Raw genomic sequence first — 27,005 nt, forward strand, 5'->3', positions numbered from 1 at the left:
GGGCGGGATCCCCCCCCCCCAGTTAATTCGTCATCGTTGTGCGCGGAGTCTGTAAACGAAAAATACCATATGGGTCGACTCGTTTTGTGATTAGAAAATGGCAAAACTTTCAGAAATAACATTTAAAGACCAAGGCATGGCATCAGCAGACGGCTTTTGGTCAGCTGTAGATGTTTGGATTCACAAACCTCATGTTGTCAATAAAAGACTGTGTGCTGCAAAAACTGAAGAGAAAAGAGAGGTTGATGTGTCGGAGTTGGGACAACTCTTGTCTGGTTATTGGTATGATGATATTAAAGAACTCAATTCAGTATTGAACTATTTAAATGAAAAACATGACGTTTGCCTCAGTCAACCTGCAGAGGAACCACGGTGTTTTATTTTACGGTCATTAATACCAAAAGTAAACCCAGACGGCGTTCCCTTCAAGAGAGAGATGGTTGTGAAAGGTAAGGAAGGTCTTATATATATATATATATATATAGATATATATATATATATATATATATATATATATATCTATATATATATATATATATATATATATATATGAAGATGCTAGTGACACGATTTTGTCAGCAGGCAGACATTCTAGAGACACCCGTGTGGCAGTAGGCAAGAATGTTGAGGATACAGAAAACAATCATTAGTTAAATGGTAGCGTTTATTCGTGGGTTCATTTCTAGTAAAGGGCTAGTACCCTTTGGTGGCCTTTGAGATGCATATACTGCACTTGTCGCAATGTCAATTCAGAAATCATCTGCATTATACACTAAATAACATGTTTTATGTTTTCAACATAGTTTGATATGTATTTATTTTGTAATATTAAAACCTCATTTTTGTTTTCGTTATTCATCTGCTAGTTGTAGATGTCTAATCGACCCCTCCTAAAAGTAGAATTACACGTACTGTTCGTTTCATGCATTATTCTGCTTTTGCCTTATCCAATTCGTTAAAGAATTAAAACGCAATTGAAAAAAGCACAAATACCGAAATCAAGGTGTGGTAACCGAAGCATAATCAACAAGTACAGAGAAACATCTGTAATTGACAAAGCCAGAAGGTGTAGGTTTCGTTGCCCATCCACCAAAGGTCCAAAGCACCTTTGACCATTGTTCCATAGTCCAATTTTGGTGTTCTTGTACATATTTTAGCCTTTGTCTTGTTCCCCTTTCTTAACAGGTATTATTACTGCAGCACATCCTTTAAGTCTCGATTTCAGGAGTGATCATCCTATTGTTGATTTGATAGACAACGACACCTGGGCATTGTGTTTCTGTACTTGTTGATTATGCTTCGGATACCGCACCTTGAAAATCGAGTGATGCAGGCTATTTCACTCAATGTTTTACCTTCTTTATGCAAGTCAAGGTTGTTATAGTAGTAGAAAACACTAGTGGAGGCTTTGAGTAAATTGTTGATGCTCATAATGCATCGGAGTAGAAACATGCACATTGTCTAAATTAAGACTTTTGCACAACAGTGTGTGTATATATATATATATATATATATATATATATATATATATATATATATATATATATATATATACATACACACAGTACCAGTCAAAAGTTTGCGTTCACTTGCTGTTTTTTCATAATTGACAATGTTTTACATGTTATACATTGCTGTAAACACTTGAAAATGAAAACATGTTACAATATACAAAACAAAAGGAGTATCAAAGCAATGTTCAAGAAAATTGAAAATTGTCTCAATCTTGGATTCCTCACAGCCACCCTTTACCTTAATAACAGCCTCACAAACAGAGGCATTCGGTTAACAAGTTTCAGCAGGAAATCACCAGACATGTCTTCCCAGCTCTTCTGCAGCAATTCCCAGAGATGTAGGGCACTTGTGGGTAGCTTTGCTTTGACTCTTCTGTCCAGTTCGTCAGTTCTATGGGATTGAGGTCTGGAGACTGGGCAGGGTGGGTAATTAGATTTAGTTGTCCTTCGCTTTCCTTCTTCGCCAGATAGTTCTTGCACAACTTTGAGGTGTGTTTTGGGTCATTATCTTGCTGAAGAATGAAGGACTGCCCAATTAGCCGTAATCCTGATAGAATGGCATGCCTCTGAAGTATGCTATGATAGCTGTGCTGGTTGAGCTTGCCATGGACTTGGTAAAGATCACCAACGCTGTCACCAGCAAAGCAACCCCAGACCATGCCACTGCCTCCTCCATGCTTGACAGTGGGAACCACACTTGCAGAACTCATGCGCTCACTCTCTCTGCGTCTTACAAATACTCTGCCGTTGCACCAAAATATTTCAAATTTTGACTGATCGGTCCATAAGACTGACTTCCACTCCTCAAACGTCCAGTTTCTGTGTTTTTTGGCCCAGGCAAGTCTCTTCCTCTTATTTTGCACTCTTAACAATGCTTTCTTTGCAGCAATTCTTCCAGTTAGGCCAGCTTCACGCAATCTCCTCTGAACAGTTGCTGTTGAAACATCTGTACTTCTAGTAGCATTTAGCTGAGCTTGTATTTCAGGGGCAGTTAATTGCTGGTTTCACAGATTTGTGACTCACATTAACTTGTTCTCTGATTCTGAGGTCACCCATGGCCTGCCTGACCTTGTTCGGTCCTCATGAGTTCCTGTTTCTTCAGATCGTTTGATGGTCTTGGCCACAGCAGTTACAGACACTTGCAAAGTTTTTGCGATTTGTCTTAGCTTGACCGTCATTTCTTAAAGTAATTACAGACAGTCTTTTTTTCTTTGCTTAACTGAGCGTATTTTGCAATTTTCTGCTCCCTTACATTCAGGAATGCCAAACTTGTGCCTATGTTACCTATATTTATAGTAATCATGGACCTGTTAACAATAATTGGTGAGAAAAGGTTAATTAGGTAACATGCTAGTTAACTCGGAGAACATCTAACAAAGACACTTTTATACTTAGGCCAGTGTTCTAACACAGCTTTCGCCAGACATAACGGAGCCCATGTTGGCCAAAATGTTCCACTTTTGACTCATCTGTCCATAGAACATTGTTCCAGAACTCTTGAGGATCATCCAGGTGCTTTTTGGCAAACTTGAGACAAGCATTCATGTTCTTCTTAGTGAGCAGTGGTTTCCCCCTTGCCACTCTGCCATGAATCCCATTTTTGCCCAGTGTCTTTCTGATGGTGGAGTCATGAACACTGACCTTAGCCGAGGCAAGAGAGGCCTGCAGATCCCTGGATGTTGTTCTAGGGTTCTTTGTGACTTCTTGGATGATTTTACGCGTTGCTGTTGGAGAGATTTTGGCAGGACGGCCACTCCTGGGAAGATTCACTACTGTCCCAAACTTTCTCCATTTGGACAATATGGCTCTGACTGTGGTTTGGTGGAGCCCAAGACCCTTAGAAATAGCATTATAACCCTTTCTAGACTGATAGGCATCAACAGCTTTTTTGATGTGCCTGTAGAACCTGTGTGCTGACAACTTCACTCTGATGGTAAGGGCCAAAGTTAGTCAGATTTATATTGGGCAGTGCAGGCCTGATTGTTAACCAACGTATTCAAACAGCTGACCCTAATTTTCCCTTTAATTGGGTTCATTTGTTTGATTACCTTGTACACCAAACAAATGAAAGAAGCATCAAACCTTGGTGTTATTTTTTTCTGTTAGACTCTATATATTACTACAACCCACAAATAGATCTGACCAAATTCAATGTGAAAAATGTGCAAAAATGCAGAAAATCAGATAGGGGGCAAATACTTTTTCACAGTACTGTGTGTGTGTGTATATATATATATATATATATATATATATATATATATATATATATATATATATATATATATATATATATATATATATATATATATATATATATATATATATATATATATATATATATATATATATATATATATATATATATATATATATATATATATATATATATATATATATATATATATATATATATATATATATATATATATATATATATTATATATAAGTCTTCCCTCAATTGGTTCCTGTATCGCTAGGAGCATATACCCCATGTACCACTGCATGTCCACTGGAGACAGAGACATGTAGTTCAGAGAGACAGAAAACTACATCTCAGTTGGGTATAACAAATTAGTTAACTATACAGCTGGTTATTATAACAATTTCATTGAATACAACTGCTTGTAAGTGCAGATAGGTGCTGTATTAACACCAGCAGAATACATTAACCCCAGATTCACGCAACAGTTGTGACGGTCACCAGATATGAGTGAGTATTGTGTAAAAATGTAGTAGTACTAAATGTTTCACATGTTACAGCTGTACACAGAGGTGCAGTCACCAATTCTAGACACAACTCTTGCAAAATTGTGAAACAGTACACAGTATAAATAACTGTACCGGTAGTAGAAATAGACATAAAACGATTTCTTTTGAAAATCCCCCTGTTCACGATGTAAAAATCAGTGTTGTAGAACGTACCAGTGTCTACGTGGGTAACTGTCAACATCAGAACTATTTATAGTTTTACTTTTTAAAAGTTATTTATTTTTTCTTTTAGCACCAAAGTAAAAAAAAAAAAAAAATACTTGTGCGCTTTCCAAATCAAAATCTTAATAATTCTCAGAAGCTTCCTTGAAATTTGTCATGGTTTAGGTGATCCTCATGTAAATAAGAATGTTTGCTGATCTGCTCTCTGTTCTGACATAAAACCCTGTTCTGCTGGTACACAACAGCTACCTGGAGCCCTTCTGGGAGATAAATAAATTACCTATATATATATATATATATATATATATATATATATATATAGATATATATATATATATATATATATTTTTAATATATATATAAAATATAAATAAAAAAAATGTATTAGCAGTGGAACCATTTTTACACGTTGCACTACATAAAACTACTTCGTAATATAAATGAAATTATTGCATAGGGATGAAAAGGGGAAATGTTGTCTTTACATCTTGTTTTAGAAAAACACTGCAGTTACTGTTTGCGTTTTATTAAAATGTCCTGCATAGTTTTTCTCTTGATTGGTTGTTACTCTGACTGGTTATGGATTTAAACAACATTTTATTTTTATTTGATCCCCAACTGGTACAAATCAACTCGAATAATGTAAAAAAAAACCAAAAAAAACACACAACAGTTTAATATATTTAATTACTACACTGATGTAATCAATTTAATATGCATACTAGTTTTTAAATGTTACTTGCAATGTTACACAGCTCCATCTGTATTACTGCTGGGTTTTTTACCCTTTCATAATGTCGATGAATCAGTGCATCTGCTTTTTTGGAGAACGATATATCGACAGTGAAAAACTGGGCATCGCCCCTGCCTTAAATTCAACGGGAGCTGGTGATTGTAGGCGGAACTACAGGATAGCTTTGAACTCTGGACTGGTTTGAACTCTTTAATAACAATAATTCAGTAAGGGAAACAATAATATGAATAATATCCAATAGGATGTCAACAGCATATGTTATAATATCTGTCTCTGTTCCTCTGTGGGTTGCTCTTGAATAATATTATTTACCTGGTTATTTTGTTCCATCTCTGAGTCTGAGTGACACTAATCTTTGATTTTGTTGTTGGGTGGTTGCGAATTTCCAAAACGAGCTCTTTGTTACCTGGCTGAAAGCACTGCACATTACATTTTCCCATCGACTCCAGGACTGATCTGGCATTTTCATTTTTTTGCAGTCAGAAATGTGAAAGAGTTGAAAGAACTGTTATCACTGAATCGACAGCAATTTGGAAGTGACTTGTTTCCTCTGCAAGCCTCCGGTGACGTTCTGAGCACCTGGCCTGACATTCTTCAATCGGAGGATTATGCTAAAGTCAAATCTGTTAGTGCCAAGCTGTTGTCTGTGTTCGGGTCAACTTACCTCTGTGAAGCCATGTTTTCAACAGTGAAAGGTCTTAAATCAAAATTTATGAGCAGACTTAGTGAAGTAAATCTGGAGGCACAGCTGTGCTGTGCAGTGAGCAACTCGCTGACTCTCAATTTCCAGTTACTGATGCAGAATAAGAACTCTCAGATTTCACATTGATTAGTACAGAACATATTTTCCAGTACTTCATTTCCCAGACACTGGAAACGTTTTGTTTTTCATTCTGTACAGACTTTTTTGAATAAAGTGCTGTTACTGTTGAATGTTAAACTGTACATATCTTTTGTTCAGTTATGTTAGAAAACCTTTCCAGTTATTTATTTTTTGCTAATAGAGTATTGTACACTTTTAGTGTGTGTGATTATATATATATATATATATATATATATATATATATATATATATACACACACACACACACACACACACACACACACACACACACACAGTACCAGTCAAAAGTTTGAGTGCACCTGCTTGAAACCAGGTTTTTCATGATTATCTATACTTTTAACTATATAAACTTGTCTATAAACACTTAATATTTCATTATATGATAAGTGTACTTATATAAGCTGATAATCATAAGTGAATTGCATTCAATTTAATTTTTAAATGAAAATGTAAATCTTGTCAATTTCAATGAAATGGCCACCCAAAGCAAGGGGATTTCAGTCTGAAGCCCAAGTCAGTTAAAAGTTTGAAATGTGTAGAACACTGGCCTAAGTATAAAAGTGTCTTTGATAGATGTTCACAGAGTTAACTAGCATGTTACCTAATTAACCTTTTGTCACCAATTATTGTTAACAGGTGAGGGTCCATGATTACTACAAATATAGGTAGCATAGGCACAAGTTTGTTTGTCACAAGTTATGGCAAAACGCTCAGTTAAGCAAAGAAGACAGTCTGTAATTCCTTTAAGAAATGAAGGTCAATCTTTAAGACAAATCGCAAGAACTTTGTAGGTATCTGTAACTGTGGCCAAGACCATCAAACGATTTGAAGAAACTGGCACTCATGAGGACCGAACAAGGTCAGGCAGGCCAAGGGTGACCTCAGAATCAGAGAACAAGTTCATTCGTGTCACAAGTCTGCAAACCGGTGATTAACTGCCCCTGAAATACAAGCTCAGCTAAATGCTACTAGAAGTACAGATGTTTCAACATCAACTGTTCAGAGGAGATTGTGTGAGGCTGGCCTAACTGGAAGAATTGCTGCAAAGAAAACATTGTTAAGAGTGCAGAATAAGAGGGCCAAAAAACACAAACTGGACATTTGAGGAGTGGAAGTTGGTCTTACGGACCAGTGAGTCAAAATTTTAAATATTTAAGTATTTGTAAGACACAGAGAGAGTGAGCGCATGAGTTCTGCAAGTGTGGTTCCCACTGTCAAGCATGGAGGAGGCAGTGGCATGGTCTGGGGTTGCTTTGCTGGTGACAGAGTTGGTGATCTTTACCAAGTCCATGGCAAGCTCAATCAGTATGGCTATCATAGCATACTTCAGAGGCATGCCATTCCATCAGGATTATGGCTGGTTGGGCAGTCCTTCATTCTTCAGCAAGATAATGAACCGAAACACACCTCAAAGTTGTGCAAGAACTATCTGGCGGAAAGTGAAGGACAACTCAATCTAATGACCTGGCCTGCCCAGTCTCCAGACCTCAATCCCATAGAACCTGTATGGGATGAACTGGACAGAAGAGTCAAAGCAAAGCCACCCACAAGTGCCTTACATCTCTGGGAATTCCTGCAGAAGAGCTGGGAAGACATGTTGGATGATTTCCTGCTGAAACTTGTTAATTGAATGCCTCGTGTTTGTGAGGATTTTATTAAGGCAAACGGTGGCTATTTTGAGGAATCCAGAGATTTGAAGACAATTTTCAGTTTTCTTGAACATTGCTTTGATACTCCTTATGTTTTGTTTTGTATATTGTAACATGTGTTTTCATTTTCAAGTATTTACAGAAACGTATACGACGTAAAACATTGTCAATTATGAAAAAAACCTAGTTTCTAGCAAGTGTACTCAAACTTTTGACTGGTACTGTATATGTGTGTGTGTGTGTGTGTGTGTGTGTGTGTGTGTATATATATATATATATATATATATATATATATATATATATATATATATATTTATATTTTATATATATTATATATATATATTTTTTTCATATCTTTTCATTTCTGTTTATGTGTTTGAATCAAAACATTGGAGGTATTTATAGGTTTTTGACAGCATGACAACTACTTGTTATTGTTTATATTCAAATCTATGATTTATTCTTACATGATTTAATGGTGTTCTATATATTGTGACTTCATTTTTATTTCTATCTTTTAAATCTGTATTAATTTTAATTAACAATATATTAATATAAGTTTATATAAAATAATATCATGCAATGCTGGCTCTGAGGATCAGTCTTGATTTGGCCCCCCCAGCGCATCAGCATACACAACTTTTGAATTAATTTTGTTTGTTTATTTAAATTTTATATATTTGTTAGATGTAATAAGTTCATTCTTTTCTGTTGAGACCTGCTGGCATAATCATGTTCAGTCTATTTACCCATTTACTTTCTTTTGTTCTTTTGTATATGGTTCATTGTCTAATTTTATCTGTTCTGCTACGACTACTACAAACTTTACATCATTTATGTCCTGTCCTTGACTGGTGAAGTGCTGTACTATGGGCTAGTTCTTTTTTTGTTCTAATTAATGAAAAGTGATTCTAAAATCTTTTATATAAAGTTGTTCCAGTCTCTCCAACGTATTTTATTTCATCATATTTTTCACAGGCTATTCCATGAACAACAATGCTGTTTTTGCAGTAGGTAATAGTTTTTAGTGGATATGTGGTGTTCTTATGTTTAATTTTACTTTTTGTCTATGTATTTACAAACTTTACATATACTAGTGCAAGTATTTGTAGAACCTATTCTGTCAATTAGTCTTATATGTTTACTGTGAACTAAAATGTCACCTAAATCACCTTTTGAAAGCTACAACTAATACATTAGTTCATTCTTTCCTGTTATATCAGCAGAAGAGACAGTGAAAGATGTTCTTTGCTTTGCTTTGTACACTGTGAAGGCAGCGCCCAATGCAATCCAGAGTGCTCTACCGCCAGGGGAAATTGACATCAACCTGCTTTGGTCAGCGATAGCTGACCGTCTTCCAAAAAAAGACATTAGCTTTCATTTACATAAATGCAGTAACAAATACAGCTGATGTTGATCTCAGGAGCATGTTGTATAATCTTGTCCTGTCCGATCAGAGGTGTTCTTTTTTGGAAGATAAAGAAAGAGCTGGTTTTCCTTTATTTCAATCTTGGAATCTAGAAAAATTATGTTTTTTTAAAAACCAAAAAAAAAAAAAAAAAAAGATCCATTGTTTTCTATTTTTTTTTTTTTTTTTTTTTTTTTCTTATGCTACTGTTTTGATATCCAGTATGAAGGAACCCAATTCAGCTTCACAATACTTTGGTAATTTTAGTTTGTGTATACTTGTACAGAGATACTGCATAATTGTGCAGAATTCCATGTGGTGTAATTATATATATATATATATAGATATATACACAGTATATATAAAGTATTTGCCCCCTGTCTGTCTGATTTTCACATTTTTGCATATTTTTGACACTGATTGTTATCAGATCTTCAACCAAAGTCTAATTCTTCATGCAGAACTGGTTCAACCCAGTGACGTTTGTGGGTTTTTCCAGCATAAACTGCTCGTTTCAGGTCCTGGCACAACATCTCAATGGGGTTTAGGTCTGGACTTTGACTAGGCCATTCCAAAACTTTAAATTTTAAATATATATATATATATATATATATATATATATATATATATATATATATATATATATATATATATATATATATATATATATATATATAAATTATATATAATATATATATTGTATAATGTGAAACAAAACTTTTGTTGAAGCTGACACCGTGGAGTGTGGCAACGTCAAGAAGTTCTGCTGTGACTCTGACTTCTTAAGCTAACTAACCACCAAACTGATTGTTCGGATTGCTGACTGGCGATTAATGGTTTTCGCTTCGTAAACTCTCTGAACAAAAGTAAAATTGTCTGTTGGCGGCCCATACACCTTTCAGCCAGCTGCCCTGGTGACCCGTGGTCATATTTTGGTTAGTGACCACTGACTTAAAGCATACTGTGAACAACTTTATTGTGTGTATCTGTACTGTAGATCATTAGTTTTCCTGACTTTTTTCTAACTTTTAACTAAACTGATGAAGCCTATTTTTCATGCCACCACACAGTATCACTGTCCAGCAGTAATTAGCATAATGTTATACAAGGGAGTAAATGTGGTGGCAGGTAAAGTTCACATCACCAGAGGCAACATAAAAATAATGTCCGGGAGGGTAATGGGTAGCTGGTTGTTTTGAGACTCACTTCACATTCTCCTCTGGTTCTTCATCCCTGTCTTGGACTAAGCCAACCGTCTTCAAAATTGCACCACAATTTGTGTCTGTTAACTTCCAAGGTTGGGTTTAAATGCTTATTCTCTGTTTTTGAACCTTGCAGATGTTGTTAATCAGCGTGTGACTTTTCTGCCTTTGGAGGAAGATATTGAGGGGCACGCTGTTCTTAAGAGAAGCAATATTTACCAAATCCAACTTGAACAAGTAAACAGTGAAGAATGGTGAGTTATGCATGTGCTTTTATCTAAATCTATGTGGACTTTACAAAGGGATGATGATGTTTAACTTTTTGACCACACCATGTTTGAATGTACACACAGTGGTTTATTGTCATGGTAATCTACTTTTTCATAAGGCTGATCTTGGTTTCTGTTTAAAGCCGTGGTGGGGCACACTTGTTTACCTCACTTTTATTATTATTATTATTATTATTATTATTATTATTATTATTATTATTATTATTATTATACAGTATCAGTACTGTTTCTTATTTTACTTGTGAATTAGTGTAAAAGTGAGACACCCTTCGGGTAAATATGGGACTAAATCCTCAGATATGAAGACGGGTGGTAGTGAACAGGGAAAAAAGGCTACCCATTCTTTATATGAGATGGTGTCTATACATATAATCTAATATGATAAATATGGAAAACATTACTCGCTTATCCCTTTCTGCAAGGCGAGTTGACATGTTCAGTTCCAGTAACTTGGTGAATAAGCCTTATCCTTCAGCAGGGGGCAGCAGAGAGCTGAATCCTTTGCACTCTCCAAAGATTGGTTTGCTGGTAAAAGCATGAAATGAGGTGCCTCTGGAGTCTGTAGCAGCTCAATCCAGAGCAGTTAGTCAGGATGATCTTCAGATTGACTGGATAGCCGATAAATCAGGAAAATTTCTATAGGCGATGAGAACAGATTTAAATGTTGGTAATATCTACATGCACACCTTATAGTATAATGTTTCATTTCTGATATCAATGTACAATGTATAATAAAATAGGACAGCAATGGGGAGGGCAGTGCAGTTGCTCTTAAATGTGTTATTGCAAGATTCATGTTCTGCTTGTAATACCAATTTAACACAAGTTTGGCATGTTGAATTGATTAAACCTTTTTTTTTTTTTTTTATGCTTGATACCCCTCCAGTTGAAGTAAAATTCATGTCTCTTGTCAGCTCATTTAATAAATACAAAACAGTCATCATCTTTGTTTAATGCAGAACTACAGAAGGGAATATTTATAAATAAGTTTATCTCAAATAACACCAGCAAATCTTATTATGTACATCTGCAAATTAGGCAGTGCTTTCACTTATTGAAGAGCCATTGTGTGTGTCTGATTTGACCTTGAGGCTAACTGTGATTAACACAGCCCCAGCTATTGGTTAATACTCGCACACAAACACACTCTGAGCAACCTAATCAGATGGGTTGCCAAGGAAATTTGTTCTGCACTAGAAGAATGATAAAGTGTTAATGAACATTTTTGTTAATTAGTACACACATCTTTTAGGAATCCTACAATGTTGTACTGTATGGATAGCAGGTCATTTGATAGCATGAACAGTCATTATAAGGTTAGCTTTCTTTTTCTGATATACTTTAATTGAAGGAAAGCACGGTCTTTTTTTTTTTTTTTTTTTTTTTTTTTTTTTTTTTTTAAGGTCTATTTCTATTTCAACACTGTGCTCAGAAGGCTGGGATTCGGATGGGGTAATTTACCCTAAACTTGCATGGCTGAGCACAGAACTGCTATCCAAGCTAGCAAAGTGGTCCACAGAAAACAAGAAGAGTGAATTTAAAAGCACGCTTTCACTTATTGCAGTGGAAAAGTACAGCCACTTATATCAGCAGCTGAAGGAAAAATACAAAGAAATGGTCAAAGTAAGTGAATATTAAATGATTTCTAAAGCAAGTTTCTGCATGTTAGATTTTTTTTATAGTTGGTGACTTCAGATAAATATATATGTAAAGAAAATATGTATAGTGTAAATGTGTTGACGCTACTGGTTAAGTGTTATAAAGACAATTTTAACATCAGTGTCAAAATCAGTATTCCGATTCAGAGCTGCCTGTAGGGGAAAAAGCGTTCCTTCTAGCTAAACTCATCAGAGGTTTAACAGAAAATGAAATACCTGGAGTTCAAAAAGTCACTGACAGAGCTCCTGCTAACATTGTTTGTAGATGTCATTTGTCATATTCATTTTATTCTGTCTTAGGTCTGGCCTGAAGTCACTGACCCTGAAAAATTTGTATATGAGGATGTTGCCATTGCAACATATTTACTGGTACAGTATGCGTTAATAAACAAATGCAGTGGATTCCTGTAATGTAATTGTGGAAATTGCGATTTAGGTAGTACAGACTGTTACTGTATGTGGAATGATTTCAGCAGTTTGAAACATTAACTACATTACAGACTCTGTGATATTTGGTTCAGATAACAGTACTTTTTGGTATTGGGAGGTTTAAAATCAATGTGTAGGAAATGTTTGATATTTAGTATTTTGTTAACTGACCTTTTAATAAAGATCCAGTATCAAAGTTTAAACTTCACAGTGCTGTACATGCATTCTTTTTCAGTTGTAAACAATTTCACCTTACCTGAAAACATGTCCGGGCTGTGATTCCCATTTTAGAGAGACCTGCCTCCTTGTTGGGTTATCTGAGCAAAGCCTTCGCATTTATTTTATTTTTATTTTTTTTAAGACTTGCATTACATTATTTATGACAGGGTAATATGCTAATCTTTAAGCTAAAAAAGGGGTAATATGCTATTTTAGTTATATATAATTACTAGTGGAATAAACCACTACCAAATTTTGTTACCTACTTTCCAGACAGGTAGCAAATCCTCACTACTGTCTTAAAAAGCTATCTCTGCTATCTCTAGCTCTGCTAGCTCTCTCTTGTGCTTTCTCTCTCTCTCTTTTTAGATCTGTAAGTCCTAAACTTAGCACAGACCTACATTATTTCTATAGATAAGTTTAATTACTCCATTATAAAAGCACTGTAATGTTCATTGAACTAAACTACATTAGGTTGGATGAACACTTGGAGCCCCCTGCATTATTTCTATGTTTTGGGTGACATTCAGTCCAACTGTCTCCTCTTCTCTAGGTAATGTGGGAGGAGGAGCGCAAAGAAAAAGATTTAGCTGAAAAGCAATCCTTTGTGGACCTGGGATGTGGAAACGGTCTTCTAGTTCATATTTTAAGCAATGAAGGGGTATGTTGGATTTTTATCTGCCTGGATTATGTGCATGTACACACACAACTTGTATTATGCGACTGTTTTGAAGACAGGAGATGGTTTATGAGTTTGCCTATGTGTATGTGTGTATCTATGTATGATGTTTGTCATTGTGTAGGCTACTGTTAAAATAATATATGAAATTGGAGTAAAGCCTAAATATTCCTCATAATTTGCTGCATTCAGTGATACAGACCTTTTAAAGTAATTGTATCTATCAAAGTAGTTCCATACATTTTCTCCACCATGTGCATCTATCCACTGTGTTGATCTGAAATGTGCGGTTTTAAAGGAAACATGGAAAGACAGTCATGATAAATTACAGACTTTCTGGAAGGTAAGGCAAGCAAATTGAGTACTGTCTTTAACCTGGTGTAGTACTAGAAGTCGTGTTTTAAAATGAAAATGCACATTTGAGACCAATAGTGAATGAAAGTGTATATGAAACCACTTTAATCTTATACTTGCAAGTTAATACACTTGTGATTTTTTTTTAAGCATCCTGGAAGAGGCATTGATGTGAGGAAAAGAAAGATCTGGGATATGTATGGGCCGCAAACACACCTGGAGGTAAGGTGTTTAATGGAGTCGTTTCAGCATTTTTTAAACTTGACTATGATTTGAAGATGAATTATTTGTATGCTGTGATGCTTGGTTGGTAGCCAAGTCCAAGCCAAGCGCAGTCCATTCTCTAGGGACACATGTCTTCAAAATGTAGTGTTCAATTACTGTATCTAAGATAGTGAGCATGAGAAATCAAATATGCAGATTTAGTTGAGATTTTGAGAGTTGTTATTTTAAAGCATTTACCTCCCACATGATGTTTTGAACAGTTTAGGAATATAAAGATAGGGGACAATATAAAAGCAGCTTTTTGTCTTAAGTATTTTTAGAAGTACTAAATTTAATTATTTAACACCAGCATTACTGTCTGGTGTGATGTATGTGGAACGTGCGTATTTGTTTCATATGTGTTTTTATTATTCTTCATAAGGAATGTGCAATTACCCCAAATGAGAACTTCTTATTCCCAGATGTTGATTGGTTGATTGGAAACCACTCGGATGAACTTACTCCATGGATACCAGTAATGTCCTCTAGGTACGTGATCTCATTAAACTGTGTTATAAGAATGGTATTACGCAGGTCAATTCTATTTCTGATGTAGTTATTTCAGGCCTTGGTTACCCAGTAAGAAGAGTTTCCTTCTTCAGACCAGCTCTGAAGGTTCATGCGTGATATAACATTCATTGGTTTAAAAACTGGGAAAGTGCAAAGATAAACCCAGTTATTACATTTAAAAAGTATTTTAGAACATAAGAAAGGTTACAAACAAGAGAAGGCCATTTTGCCCATCTTGTTCGTTTGGTTACAGAATCTCATCAGTTAGCTTCTTGAAGGATCCCAGGGTGTCAGCTTCGACAGCATTACTGGGGAGTTGGTTCCAGACTCCCACAATTCTCTTTTTTAAAAAAAAAAAAAAAAAAAAGTGCCTCCTATTTTCTGTTCTGAACGCCCTTTTATCTAATCTCCATTTGTGACCTCTGGTCCTTGTTTCTTTTTTCAGGTTGAAAAACTTAACCCATTCAACTCATAACCTAGGTCTGCACAAGCTGGAGAGAAACATGCTAAGCTGCCCTTGCCCCATTAAAAATTTAAATTGAGACTTGGATTATGCTAAATGTTTAATTTGGTTAAATTTATAATCGTGTCTGTCAGTAAAGCAGCCTGTCTTCCTGTGTGTGTTTCCTCAGCAGCGCTGGATATGCATAAGGAATGAGAAATCCATGTTCATTGACGGTGTTTAGTATCATCAGTTCACCAACATTGGTGCTGTCCAGTAATAACATACATGTCAATATTTTTCCATTTCAGGTCTTCTTATTCCTGCCGGTTCTTTGTGTTGCCTTGTTGTTTTTTTGATTTCATTGGAAAGTACAATCGAAGACAATGTAAGAAGACCCAATACAGGGGATATATAGATTTTATTGCTGAAGTGGCCTCTGCCTGTGGATTTGATGTGGAAGAGGACTGTCTGAGGATTCCTTCAACAAAACGGGTAATTATCTATTTATTATTATTTTTGTTACTGTTTTTTTTTTTTTAAAGAAAGAAAGAAGATACTTGATAATGACCACTACTGACAGTGGTTCTTTATGGTGCTTAGTTTTGATTTTCAGTAAAATAAATCTTATTGAAATTGCTAGAAATGTGTTTTCCAGTAGCTTAGTAGTACTTAGAAATTGCAGATATGCCTATTTGATTGACAAATGACATTGTTTAGTTTCATTTTCTTTCTCATGTATAGAGGGCTAAACTGTTGCAGAAACTAGAAACAGGAATTATTTGTGTGTAAAATTGAACATGATTGTGAATTTGCTTTTTTTTTTGTATTTTTTTTTTTTTTTTTAAGGTATGCCTTGTAGGTAAGACTAGAACATATGACTCCTCATGTGAAGCCCAAATAGATGAACAAAGAATACAACTTATTAAGAACAGACAGGTCTGCAGTGGAATAAACGGTCAAACAACTGACTCCAAACTGGTCACAGATTGCTCACTAGGTCATAATGCAGAAAACTCTAGTGATGCTCTTAACGGCGTTGAAAGAGTACAGGAAGCAAGCTTTGAACCTGAAACCCAAACGTGTGCCAGCAGGAACTGGGCTGCTGGATTTCAACCCAGAGAGAAGGAGATACATGTCAGGAACTGTGCCTCTCTCCCTCGCAATTTCATTGACAGGGTGGTCTTGCAAGTGGCAAATGCTCTTCTGGATTTGAATAAAGGAGTAGTTCGTGGCTGCGTAGAGGGATGTAACATTTGGAATAGGGGAGGTAAGTTTTTGTTCATTTTATTCACATGCCAACTGCCATTTGTAATTGGCAGTAGTTTTAGACTTCAGAACTAAGCCGATTTTATCTGACGTTATCAGAATTTATAGACTACTCAGGATCTTTCAGCCAATCAGAGGGCACATTTCTCTTTCTGTATTCCACAAGACATCAGCTGTGCCACTTTCAGTGCGGTTGACGTCACCTGCTTTAAGAAAAAAAAAAAAAGTCAGACCTGAGACACCTCTCAGAATTCCATTCACTGCAATTTTTTAGTTTGTACATTAACAGTAAAGCAATATATAATAGTTAAAGGATGGTGAACATCTGTTAATGGGTTATATCAACACTTTCAGCCTCGGCCCATTCATTTCTACTTGTGCTGATATTCCACCATGCATGACTTGAGTTGTCCTATAACCTTAGAGCGCAGGTAGAGTAACTTTCAAAAGCAAACTAACAATAGAAACTAGTTAAACACTGTATTTTCCTCTCTAAAATGTTTTATTGTATTATAGACTTATTGTCATTCAAAACAGCAGCTTTAAACATAATTTATTTTTTCTTTATTTTTTCCTTCCCTGTAGTGTATCCTGTTCCAAATATAAAGTTGATGCATAACAACTAAATGAAGCATAGTATTGAATTTTCACATGAAGCAATTTAAACATGATATTTTATTAGCCTGGATATATTGTACTAGCTAGTTTTGGTAAAACAATGAGAAGTTGCAGTAGGCAGCAATAGTGTATTAGGGATGGGAATTTTAAACATATAAATGCTAAAGAGGTCAAACATACAGTAATATGTTAGAAGTGTAACCGGTCATGTGACACATTTCACCAAATGCACATTTATTTATTGATTTATTTAAGTATTGTAACGCCCAGTGCAAATAAGCTAGATGAAACACTCACGGTTTTCAGCAGTACATTTTACTTCAAGGTCAAATCCAGTAATTTTCAAAGGAGCAGATTACTTTGCTACGCCCCTATTTTATACCCTCACTCATGACCCCTTGGTAATGAGTGTATCTGCTTCTCCAATCCGCAGATGCCACGCCGTTTCCTGTTCGGGCCATTGAGTTCAAGCACCGTAGCTCAGTCCCTTTTCTAGCCGGCCGACTTCCACCTACCCATGGGAAAGTATCATAACTTTTAGTTCAAGGTACTCTGCTCCCTTTATCTAGTACCCTCTCAGGTCGGGAGGGAGATCTAACACCAAGCATTATTTGATCGCTGTCACAGTAACACTAAATTAAGTTACATTGGTGGGAGTACTGGCACGAAACTAGCTTAAACTTAAACACGCAGTTTCAAATGAGGCAGAAGGGCAGAGTGATGCGCTTCTGCAGGATGCGTCTACAATGCAACAAAAAATCTGAAGCTTTGTGGGTTTTCAAAGTATACACCACAAAGAAGCAAAGGAATCCATAATCTTGTTGCAAAACTGATCGTAAAGAATATGTTACCTGTTAGTTTGGTACAAGCAGAGGGATTTGCATCTCTTTTGAAATATCTGGAGACATCATATCAAGTTCTTTGTTGCAAAGCTATGACTGGACAAATAGGCAATACCTATGTTTCGTTGACAGAAGAAAGGAAAACGTAGTTAACAGAAATGGATGATTTATCAATCACAAGAGATACTTAGACAAATGTGGCTATGGATTCGTACACAACTTTAGCTGTGCACTACTTTGGTCGTCCCACCTGGGAGCCGATAGGAACCGAGCTGCAAAGTGTTGCAATGCCTCAGTGACACTACTCAAAATATAGCAAATTGTTTGGCAGAAATAAAAGGTTATTGCATATGTATATGACAATGCAAGTAATATGGTTGCTGCTGGAAACTTGCGACAAGTGTAGTGTGTTTTGTGTGTAAACGCTGGCCTTGATAAGGCAGCCATCAAAACAACTATTGCTGCAGCTAGGAACTTGGTCGGCTCGTTCCATCACAGCACTGTTGCCACCAGCATACAGGAAAGGAAGCAGCAACAGTTTGAGACACCCGCACCCTTCTCTAATCCAGTATTGTCGTGACTCGATGGGATAGCATGTATGCAATATTTGAACGGCTAGTCCAGCAGTGATATCCAATATATGCAGTTTTGAGTGATCGACAGGTTATCAAAAGCACAGATGCCCTGGTGCTGGAATTGAGACAGACTGGGAAAACATGGCAGAAATGGTTCCAAGTGGCTACACGGGCAATGTCTATTGAACAAAATGTATCAATCTCTTCAGTATACCCCATTGTATATGGCCTGATAACTAATCACTTGTTTAGATCAGAGCATGACTGCTGTTTTGCGCCATTTCAAGACCATCTTGCTTGGTGAACTGCATAGAAGATCTCAAGTAGACACGTGACAGAGAGCATGGTAGCAACCACAATGATGCTTGATCCGCGACACAAGCTCCTACCATTACCATTTCTGTTTAATTGGTTTGGTTTCGCCATCTACTACCACAGCAGCAAAGCGCCCAAAGTTGGATAATTCTGACCCATCATCAGCCCCCTCCAGGTCTTTTTTTACCTGCTGGGCGGTCAGTACGACAATGTAGACAGAGAAAGCCAAAAAGACGAGAATATATCTAAACAAACCAGGTGAAAAACTCAACAGAATGCCACTTGTCCCCCAGATCCAACCAATTGACTTTTTCTGTTTTTAAATGTCGGTTTGTAAGCTGAAGCATAAATCACAAAAATGCCCCTCGCTTGGGGTGTGTTATGGTATTTCTGCAAACCATGACACATCCATTTCATGCAAGTACAGTATGTTTATTGTAAGTAATATGTAACTAAAGTTTCTGAAGTATATTGTAGGGTTTCGTATCAGCCTGAACCTAACGGCTGAGATCAGTATTCCTGTATTCTTACTCAGTATCCTGTGACATTTATGCTACGATTCTGTGACATTCTAACATTTTCAATGTTTTTTTCTCTCATAAAAAATTACATTTTGCCTTTCTAACCCATGTGGACATAGAGTATACTACCAAATAAACTAGCAAATATCTTGACATTAGAGAATACTTTTTATATGCAAATGGAAACAGAGTCATAATCTTGCTGCTTCCCATATGTAGATCTCACCTTTTTCACTGTTTGGTATTTATTTTAGCAATGTCCCAAAAAGCTAATTAAAAACTATTGACATAGATGTAACCAGAGTTCTAAATTTATATTAATCTGTTCTTTTAATGATTTTCAAATGTTAATGTTATAAGAGTCATTGACTTTTCAAATGGCATCTATTTATTTAATAGATGTCACAAAAGTTCTTATTGGTTTACTTGGATTAAACAAAATTATAATTACAAATTATGATTATAATTATCTTCATTTTGATATTTTCATCACTTTGCTAACTGTAAACTCTATAAAACTCATACTGAGCCCCAGGGAAATCATTTTCATTGCTTGAAGATGCCAAGCGTTGTATATAAAGTGTGCTTGTCTTTATTTGTTAGCTATTTGCAATAACTTCCCGTGCTACTGTAGCTGGTAAAACATGTTTGTTTAAAAAAAAAAAACAAACAACAAAAAAACAACAAACATATTTACATTTATTTTGGTTCATAATTGGAATATACACAGCTATGGCCAAAAGTTTTGCATTATCTAGAATTTTAGGATTGAGACAATTAAAAAAACAAACAAAAGAAAAACCTCTGTGAACATAAATCATGTAATCCATAATCTGAAAGCCATACTAGTAGTACAGTATTTCATGTTCAATTTCAAAATTTTCAAAAAAGTATATGGAAGACTATACAAAGTGGTATGTAATTTAATATGTTAATGTAACGTTACTCAGCAGGTTTCATTAGACTTTATGAAGCAAAATTAGTTAATTCTATAGGTTGATGTAAAAGTTTTGGCCATAGCTGTAGAGTAATATTATATTTATATCTTGATCAGAACTACAAAGAAATTAAATGTGCAGGTAACTTGTCTCATATTTTTTTTTATAAAATACACATGATATACCACATTATATACTGTAGTTTGAGTAATTTGAAACTGTCCACAAATGTAATGAGTTATCTATTATTATTATTATTATTATTATTATTATTATTATTATTATTATTATTATTATTATTATTATTATTCTTAGGGGGCCACGCAACAAAGTTGCTGTGGAACCCTATTTTTGTTAAGATTATTATTATTATTTTTCTTTCCGCCAACAAAACTGTAAAAGTTGCAGAAAATGAAAACAGTTGAACTTGAAATTTCAGAGTTGTAGAAGCCAGTGGGAACTATTGTCCACAGCTGAGTGAATGTGATTGGTCATATATGATCTATCCAAAATTGACTTTAACATTGACCTTTGACCTATGAAGTTTGTTAAAAGTAAAGTTGCTGCATCAAAAAAACACGAAGGCCATGAGCAAATAAAATTTCAGCATATACTGTACTATTAATCTATGGTAGAATGTAGTGCAGTCTACAAAGTTCAAAGACTAGTAGAGGCTAATGGGGTGCTATTCCACAGGGAAAATATGGTAATAGGTCACATGGTCTGGCACTTTGCCCCTGGTCATTGCTGCTTGTAGCTATTATTATTATTATTATTATTATTATTATTATTATTATTATTAATAAATATCGGTTAACACGTTTCATTTTCTACTTGAAAGCCTTACTAGGCCAGTTGTAAAAGACATTTTAAGACATGTTCCTGCTTGTTGAAAACCTTCCAGACAGATGAAACTGATTGATGTAAGCAGTTGGAGGACAGGCAATAACCTGCATAGTCTCCTGCTATTAAAGCCTTGATACAGCTTATCCCCCTGGGTTTGTAGGAGGGTTGCCTTCTAAATTGTGTGTGTGCACAATGTTTTACTTAACATATTTGAACGTCAGCCAAAATACCTTTCTGGAATATAAATTACGACTTGTGCCTTGTGTGATGGACACTGCTAGAGTAGTCCATAAATATATTTGGGAATTAAACTGGAAAGATTGCTAAAGTAATTCAAAACTTCTTTTGTTTTTACTGAGAATTTTTTGTTACTGAATTTGTACCACTTTTCCTCAAGTCACTATTACATATCCTGTAGAATTTCTTTGCGTTTCGGAGAATCACTATAAGCATTTATAGTTGTGTTAAAATATAATCCCTTTACCCCCCAATGCTATGTTTTTGACAATCTCTATACCGGAAACAGCTTTTTCTTGTTAAACTTTTTTTCTTTTTCAGTCATTGAATTAACATTCACATAACTTGGTTTCATTTTTATTTTTATTTCTTTCTGTACAGGAAGCCTTTCTGTTCGAGAGGTGGCAGAGCTCTTAGACAAAGAGACATTGCAAAACTTGAAAAATGAATGTGGCGGCATACAGACACTTCTTAAGAACAACCATCAGGTATTCAGAGGTAATAAACAGTTTATGACATCAGAAACAAATCTAAGAACAAAACAACATGTTTTAAGAGGTAATTCTATTCATTTAACAAAATCATTTGTAATCTGACACATATTGGGCAGTTCTACCCTAACGTAGTTTTTCTTCCAGGGTGGTACAAAGTTCTTAGCAGCATAAACATTCCAAATGGTTAAAGATTATGTAAGCATTAGGAAATGTTTACCTTAATGTCAATGCTTTTGTAAGGCAGAAGCAGCACCTCACCTGCTGGCCAATTTCATTCTTTATTCATTTAGGTCTTGCATGTGCAATTTGGGTATTTTGATATTTGTTTACACAGTGTCCCAGAAATGAAATCCACTGGCATACATGTAACCACAGTTCTCACATGATTTTATTCTGTTCTTGAGGCATCAAATCAAGAATTTGACTTAATTCGCTCAACCCCTTCAGTACAGCTTTTCCTATCATTAGCCAACATATAGTACATGGGTGACTTTTAAAATGACCAATATAGCTAATGGAAGTGCAAGTGGTAAGATTTATTGAAAATTGTCATTCGCTTTATCTATTTTAAAAGTAATTAATCTCTTCATAACAAAGATAATGCCACTGGGGAAGTAGAGTCTATAATATTGTGTCTTGCCTTGCATTTCCACATTTAAAACTGCAGCCGAAGGTAGACTTTTCCCAAAACGAGAGATAGCTACTTTAAGTTTACCGCAGTTTTTGTTAACATTTGTTTAACAGACTCTGACAGCAATTCGATTGCTGCGCTTTTTTTTCTCTTTGTTTCTTTCCCTGTCCAAGCATGCAATTTTTCAGTGGCTTTCTGCTTAATAGGTTTTTGTCTGAAGCCTTTTTCCATATCCTATACCACTTGTGCATTTTTGACATTTACATTGTTGTAGTTATTAAATGGCTGATGAATCATTCTCATTTCATTTAATGGACAGTTCTCTGTGGGATGGTTCGAATTCGTGACTGGAGAGAGGAGACTGGAGGCAGGAAAGCCAAGCCTGATCCCAAAAGAAAGCTGTCTTCTGAGGTTTTGAAGACGCGGTTATGTTGGTTCTTTGTGAATCACCCAGATGGCTGCCCCATCACCTCTGAATCCTGTCTATTTGCACATGGGCCAGAGGAGCTCAGACCATCGGCATTCAAGAGTAAGAAACAAAAGTAAAAGGTTTATTTGTCAAGAATTGATACTCTCGTTTCAAGACCAGACTATCATGCTGTTACTTAAGGCCTATTCATAAATATTTTACGATGATAAAGAAAACTTTCCTGTTTTTTAAATGTGTGTGTGTACAGTATGTATGCATCTCTCTCGATAAATACATACTAATTTTTTTACATATAATTGCTCTCCACGAGACTTGGATTTTCAGTACCCATGCCAATTTTCTTGAAAGGAGTGTTGTGTACAATTGATTACATTTTGAGATGTGGGAGTTAGTTTTTCTAGTACCAAACCTATTGTACTTAACATTAATCAGTCAGGCTAGTTTTCAAGGAACCTGTTCTTTTAAACAGCTATACTAATGATGAAATATATCAAAAATTGTCTTCCCTTTGCTGTTCAACCAAACCTGCTATTAGGAAACTGGTGTACAAACATGATCAGATTTACATTTTCAGTGTTATTGGCTATACTAAGAAAATAAATATAACGTTTAGAATGACAGAGATACCGTCTCGGCCATCATTTAGAGCACATCGGCTCTGGAGTACACTTCTCAACTGGGTTGAATATTTTATTGTTACTGTTAGAAAAGTAGGGTGTTTTGTAATTTTTCCTCACCTTGTTTTATTAGGAAACAGATGTGACCCTGTACACTACATCAGCTGTTTTTTAGTCTGTTGGTAATAAGTTATCTTTTATAACAAATGCTTGTTCTATGCATCACTGCGGTTAATGAGATCCCATGGTTATTTTGCATGTTTATAGTTTTTGTACATTAACCCCTTAACAAACTAAGCATTTGATAAGCCCACTGAATAACACTAAATGGGCTGTAACAATATGGCCACGATATTGATAACATGGTTAAGTGACCCCACTGCGATTCTAAAATTCATGCTTCCCAGGGTCAAAAATGGATGCCTCCCACCTTGTCTCACTGCAGGCAATAACCCCCCCCCAGCAGATCTTTTTCAATTGAAGGACCTCCCCTGTGGACATGAAAAGGGTTAAGAGAGAATGGGAACTGCCACATTTCTCTTTTATCAAACTGTTAACATCATAAATAATTCCAGCAAGAAGCAATGGGAGGTGTTGTTAGAAGGCCACTGTCCCTGCACACATGACCCACCTCCTAAAAATGTAACTTTTAAACAAGAATAAAAGTGGCAGACTGTCAAATGGTATCTTTTGAGGGATCAGATAAAATGAGTGTAAAAACAAATCTCACGAGGGTTAAAAAGATGATCCAATATGTTGATTGAATCATTCCAGGGTTTTGGTTTGAGTATAATTCTTCATGCATAAGCACCACAATAAAAAGATTTGACATTTAAGTCAGTGTGAAATGAGTCAATATTGGAGAGAAGGAATGATTGTTATATTTGCAGGGCGTTGCAGTTATAGTTTGGTTGATGCTGAAGATTAGCAGTCCTGAGGCTGAAAATAAAAATCAACATGGTACAGTATCTGTGTCTTTTGCAGTGTGATTTGAATTCATTAACATTTGTTGTGTGCAGTTTGGTGTGACTTTATTTTTATTTTTATTATTATTATTATTATTTTTAACCTACGTTAAACAGGGAGGCGTAGGACAAATGACAGCCACAGTGGCATAAATTTGTCCTGTTTGAATATCTGATCAAAAGAGAAATAATGTAGCACCTCAATGGAGTTCATTGCATACTTTTTTTTTAATGAAAAGGAAGGTTATTAACTTGCAGATATTTTTATTAAATGAAGTCAGCCTGCCATTTGTGTTCGGACATTTAAACCACAGGCACTAATTATTACACAGTGTAACAAATTTTTTTATTTTTTTTGTTCCTGGGTAGTAAGTGTTATTTCCTAATTGCTTATGCCTCAAAAGTATAGAAAATGGCTATTATTCCCCACAAACTTTGCTTTTGTGACCAGGACAGTGATATTTCAAAATATCACTATTTCCAATGGGAAAACGGGCAAATATGTGTCTTTTCGTTCACATAAAGTCAGAAAAAAACAACATATGAATCCAAATTAACATGTATTTATACTAAAGTAATACAAAAATGACTACAAAAGATTTGTAGTAAATGTAAATACAGTATAATCGTAAATCTTGAAAAACTACTCACTTCTAAATCTTTTGTAGTCATTTTTGTATTACTTTAGTATAAATACATGTTAATTTGGATTCATATGTTGTTTTTTTCTGACTTTGTGAACGAAAAGACACACATTTGCCCGTTTTCCCATTGGAAATAGTGATATTTTGAAATATCACTGTCCTGGTCACAAAAGCAAAGTTTGTGGGGAATAATAGCCATTTTCTATACTTTTGAGGCATAAGCAATTAGGAAATAACACTTACTACCCAGGAACAAAAATTGTGTTACATAGTGTTATTATAATATAATGGACTGTAAAATGTCATCTAACTTGTAAACACTCAGAAGTGCAGTATGCATGTTCTGATGTGTCTTGGAAATATTTATACTGAGGAAGTGATCTGTTTGGTTGCTTAATGGTAGTTTAAAACTGAACCTCTGTTGTAAAAGGTAATCGTCCACAAACCATCACCCTTCTCTTGAAATGAAATAAATAGTTCCCCCTCCCCCCCTTACTCATTCCTCTGCTTGGTTTAATTTAATAAACAAAGCTTATATAAATATAATAATTGCATGCTTTCAATCTTCCTGCATTTGTTTTACAAGCTAGTGACATTTGACCTGGAATGTGGATAGATTCTGTTTACCTAAACATTGCAAAGGTCTGCTGTTGACACAGAAAGAAAAAATACAGCTTCTATTTGAATCTAAAGGAATCTCATCTCTCTGCCAAAACAAACAGAACTGCCAGATGTGGTTTATACATCAACCAAAATGGTGGTGCATTATCGTAACAGGCGTAAACCATCTTATGAACCAGTAGATGGTGCAAGTATTAAACATTCTACCAATGAAACAAGACTCTGTTTAGGGATTCTGTCATTATTATTATTATTTTTTCATATTTGTAACCCCTACTTTAAACAAAATATATATTATAGAAAAAAAAAAAAAAAACAACATAGCCATATGGTGGTGCATTCCTCTGTAGGAAATATAGCAAAGTAGTTAACCAAGTGGTTGCACCCTGTTTAATGCTCAAAAAAACTCAATTTCCCCTGTTCTGTAAACACAGACACTGAAAAGCAGAACACATGCATATAGTATAAACTTAAGGAAAGCATGATTTAACTGCTTTTAAACAAAAGGGTTATCCTAAAAAAAAGAAATGTACAGAACCAAAATGTATTTGAACAACTAATCAAACAGACAATCACAGGAATACAGCCTGTTCCCTGTAAGGTTATCTGATATACATAAAAGATAAAAGCAAATTACCTTCCTTCATCTGTTTATCAGATTTGCAAGGTTAAGTTCTCACTCTGTAGCTGTATGCTGCAGTATGAGACACAAGTACTGTGAAGCTCAGCTTGCAAAAATGAACAGCTTTACAAACATACAGCCTTGCTGTACAAGGAAGCTCCATGTTCCTTCACTCTTGAGTGAATACTCCAAATAAGATGAAATGAGGGGGAGATTGTTTTCCATAACTTCTGGACATACTACTATCCAGTCATCATATATAAGAGGAAAACAATGAATGAAATGTTCAGTCTGATCAGTGGTCAATTATGCACATGCAACATGTACTGTACAACTGTCTTGTCTGCATTGGCTGAATGTGCCCGGAACCACAGCATATGACTCGGGCAATGTAGGCCTGGCCACTACCTGTTTGACAATGGCAATGTGATTTGTATCCAACTGGTACATTACCCACAAAGAATAGGTCTTGGAGGCCCTGAAGTTTAGGGTCTGATCCTGATTATTTTTCAGTGTTGTATTTATTTTAAAAACCCTTATTTCTGTGAGTTTTTTTCCTGCAGGTACAGTAGTTTGCAGAAGTATTCACCCACTACCCATAATGTCACATTTTGTTGACTTACAAATAATGTGTGCAGTTTTTCCAAGCTAACTTTTATTCAAAGCTGTAGTG

The 27,005-nt window shown here is 35.4% G+C and overlaps 1 protein-coding gene across 1 annotated transcript; it reads left to right on the forward strand.

The window, feature by feature from the left end:
- Positions 1-55: 55 nt before the first annotated feature.
- Positions 56-24,835, forward strand: trmt44 (tRNA methyltransferase 44 homolog). Its single transcript, XM_041276846.1, has 11 exons — positions 56-449; positions 10,439-10,556; positions 11,996-12,215; positions 12,551-12,619; positions 13,452-13,559; positions 14,082-14,153; positions 14,578-14,684; positions 15,459-15,642; positions 15,997-16,417; positions 21,690-21,806; positions 22,753-24,835. The coding sequence occupies exons 1-11, from the start codon at positions 98-100 to the stop codon at positions 22,977-22,979; spliced, it is 1,995 nt and encodes a 664-aa protein (XP_041132780.1). The 5' UTR covers positions 56-97; the 3' UTR covers positions 22,980-24,835.
- Positions 24,836-27,005: the final 2,170 nt, after the last annotated feature.

Source organism: Polyodon spathula, chromosome 2 (assembly GCF_017654505.1).
Source record: "Polyodon spathula isolate WHYD16114869_AA chromosome 2, ASM1765450v1, whole genome shotgun sequence".
NCBI classification, from domain to species: Eukaryota; Metazoa; Chordata; class Actinopteri; order Acipenseriformes; family Polyodontidae; genus Polyodon; species Polyodon spathula.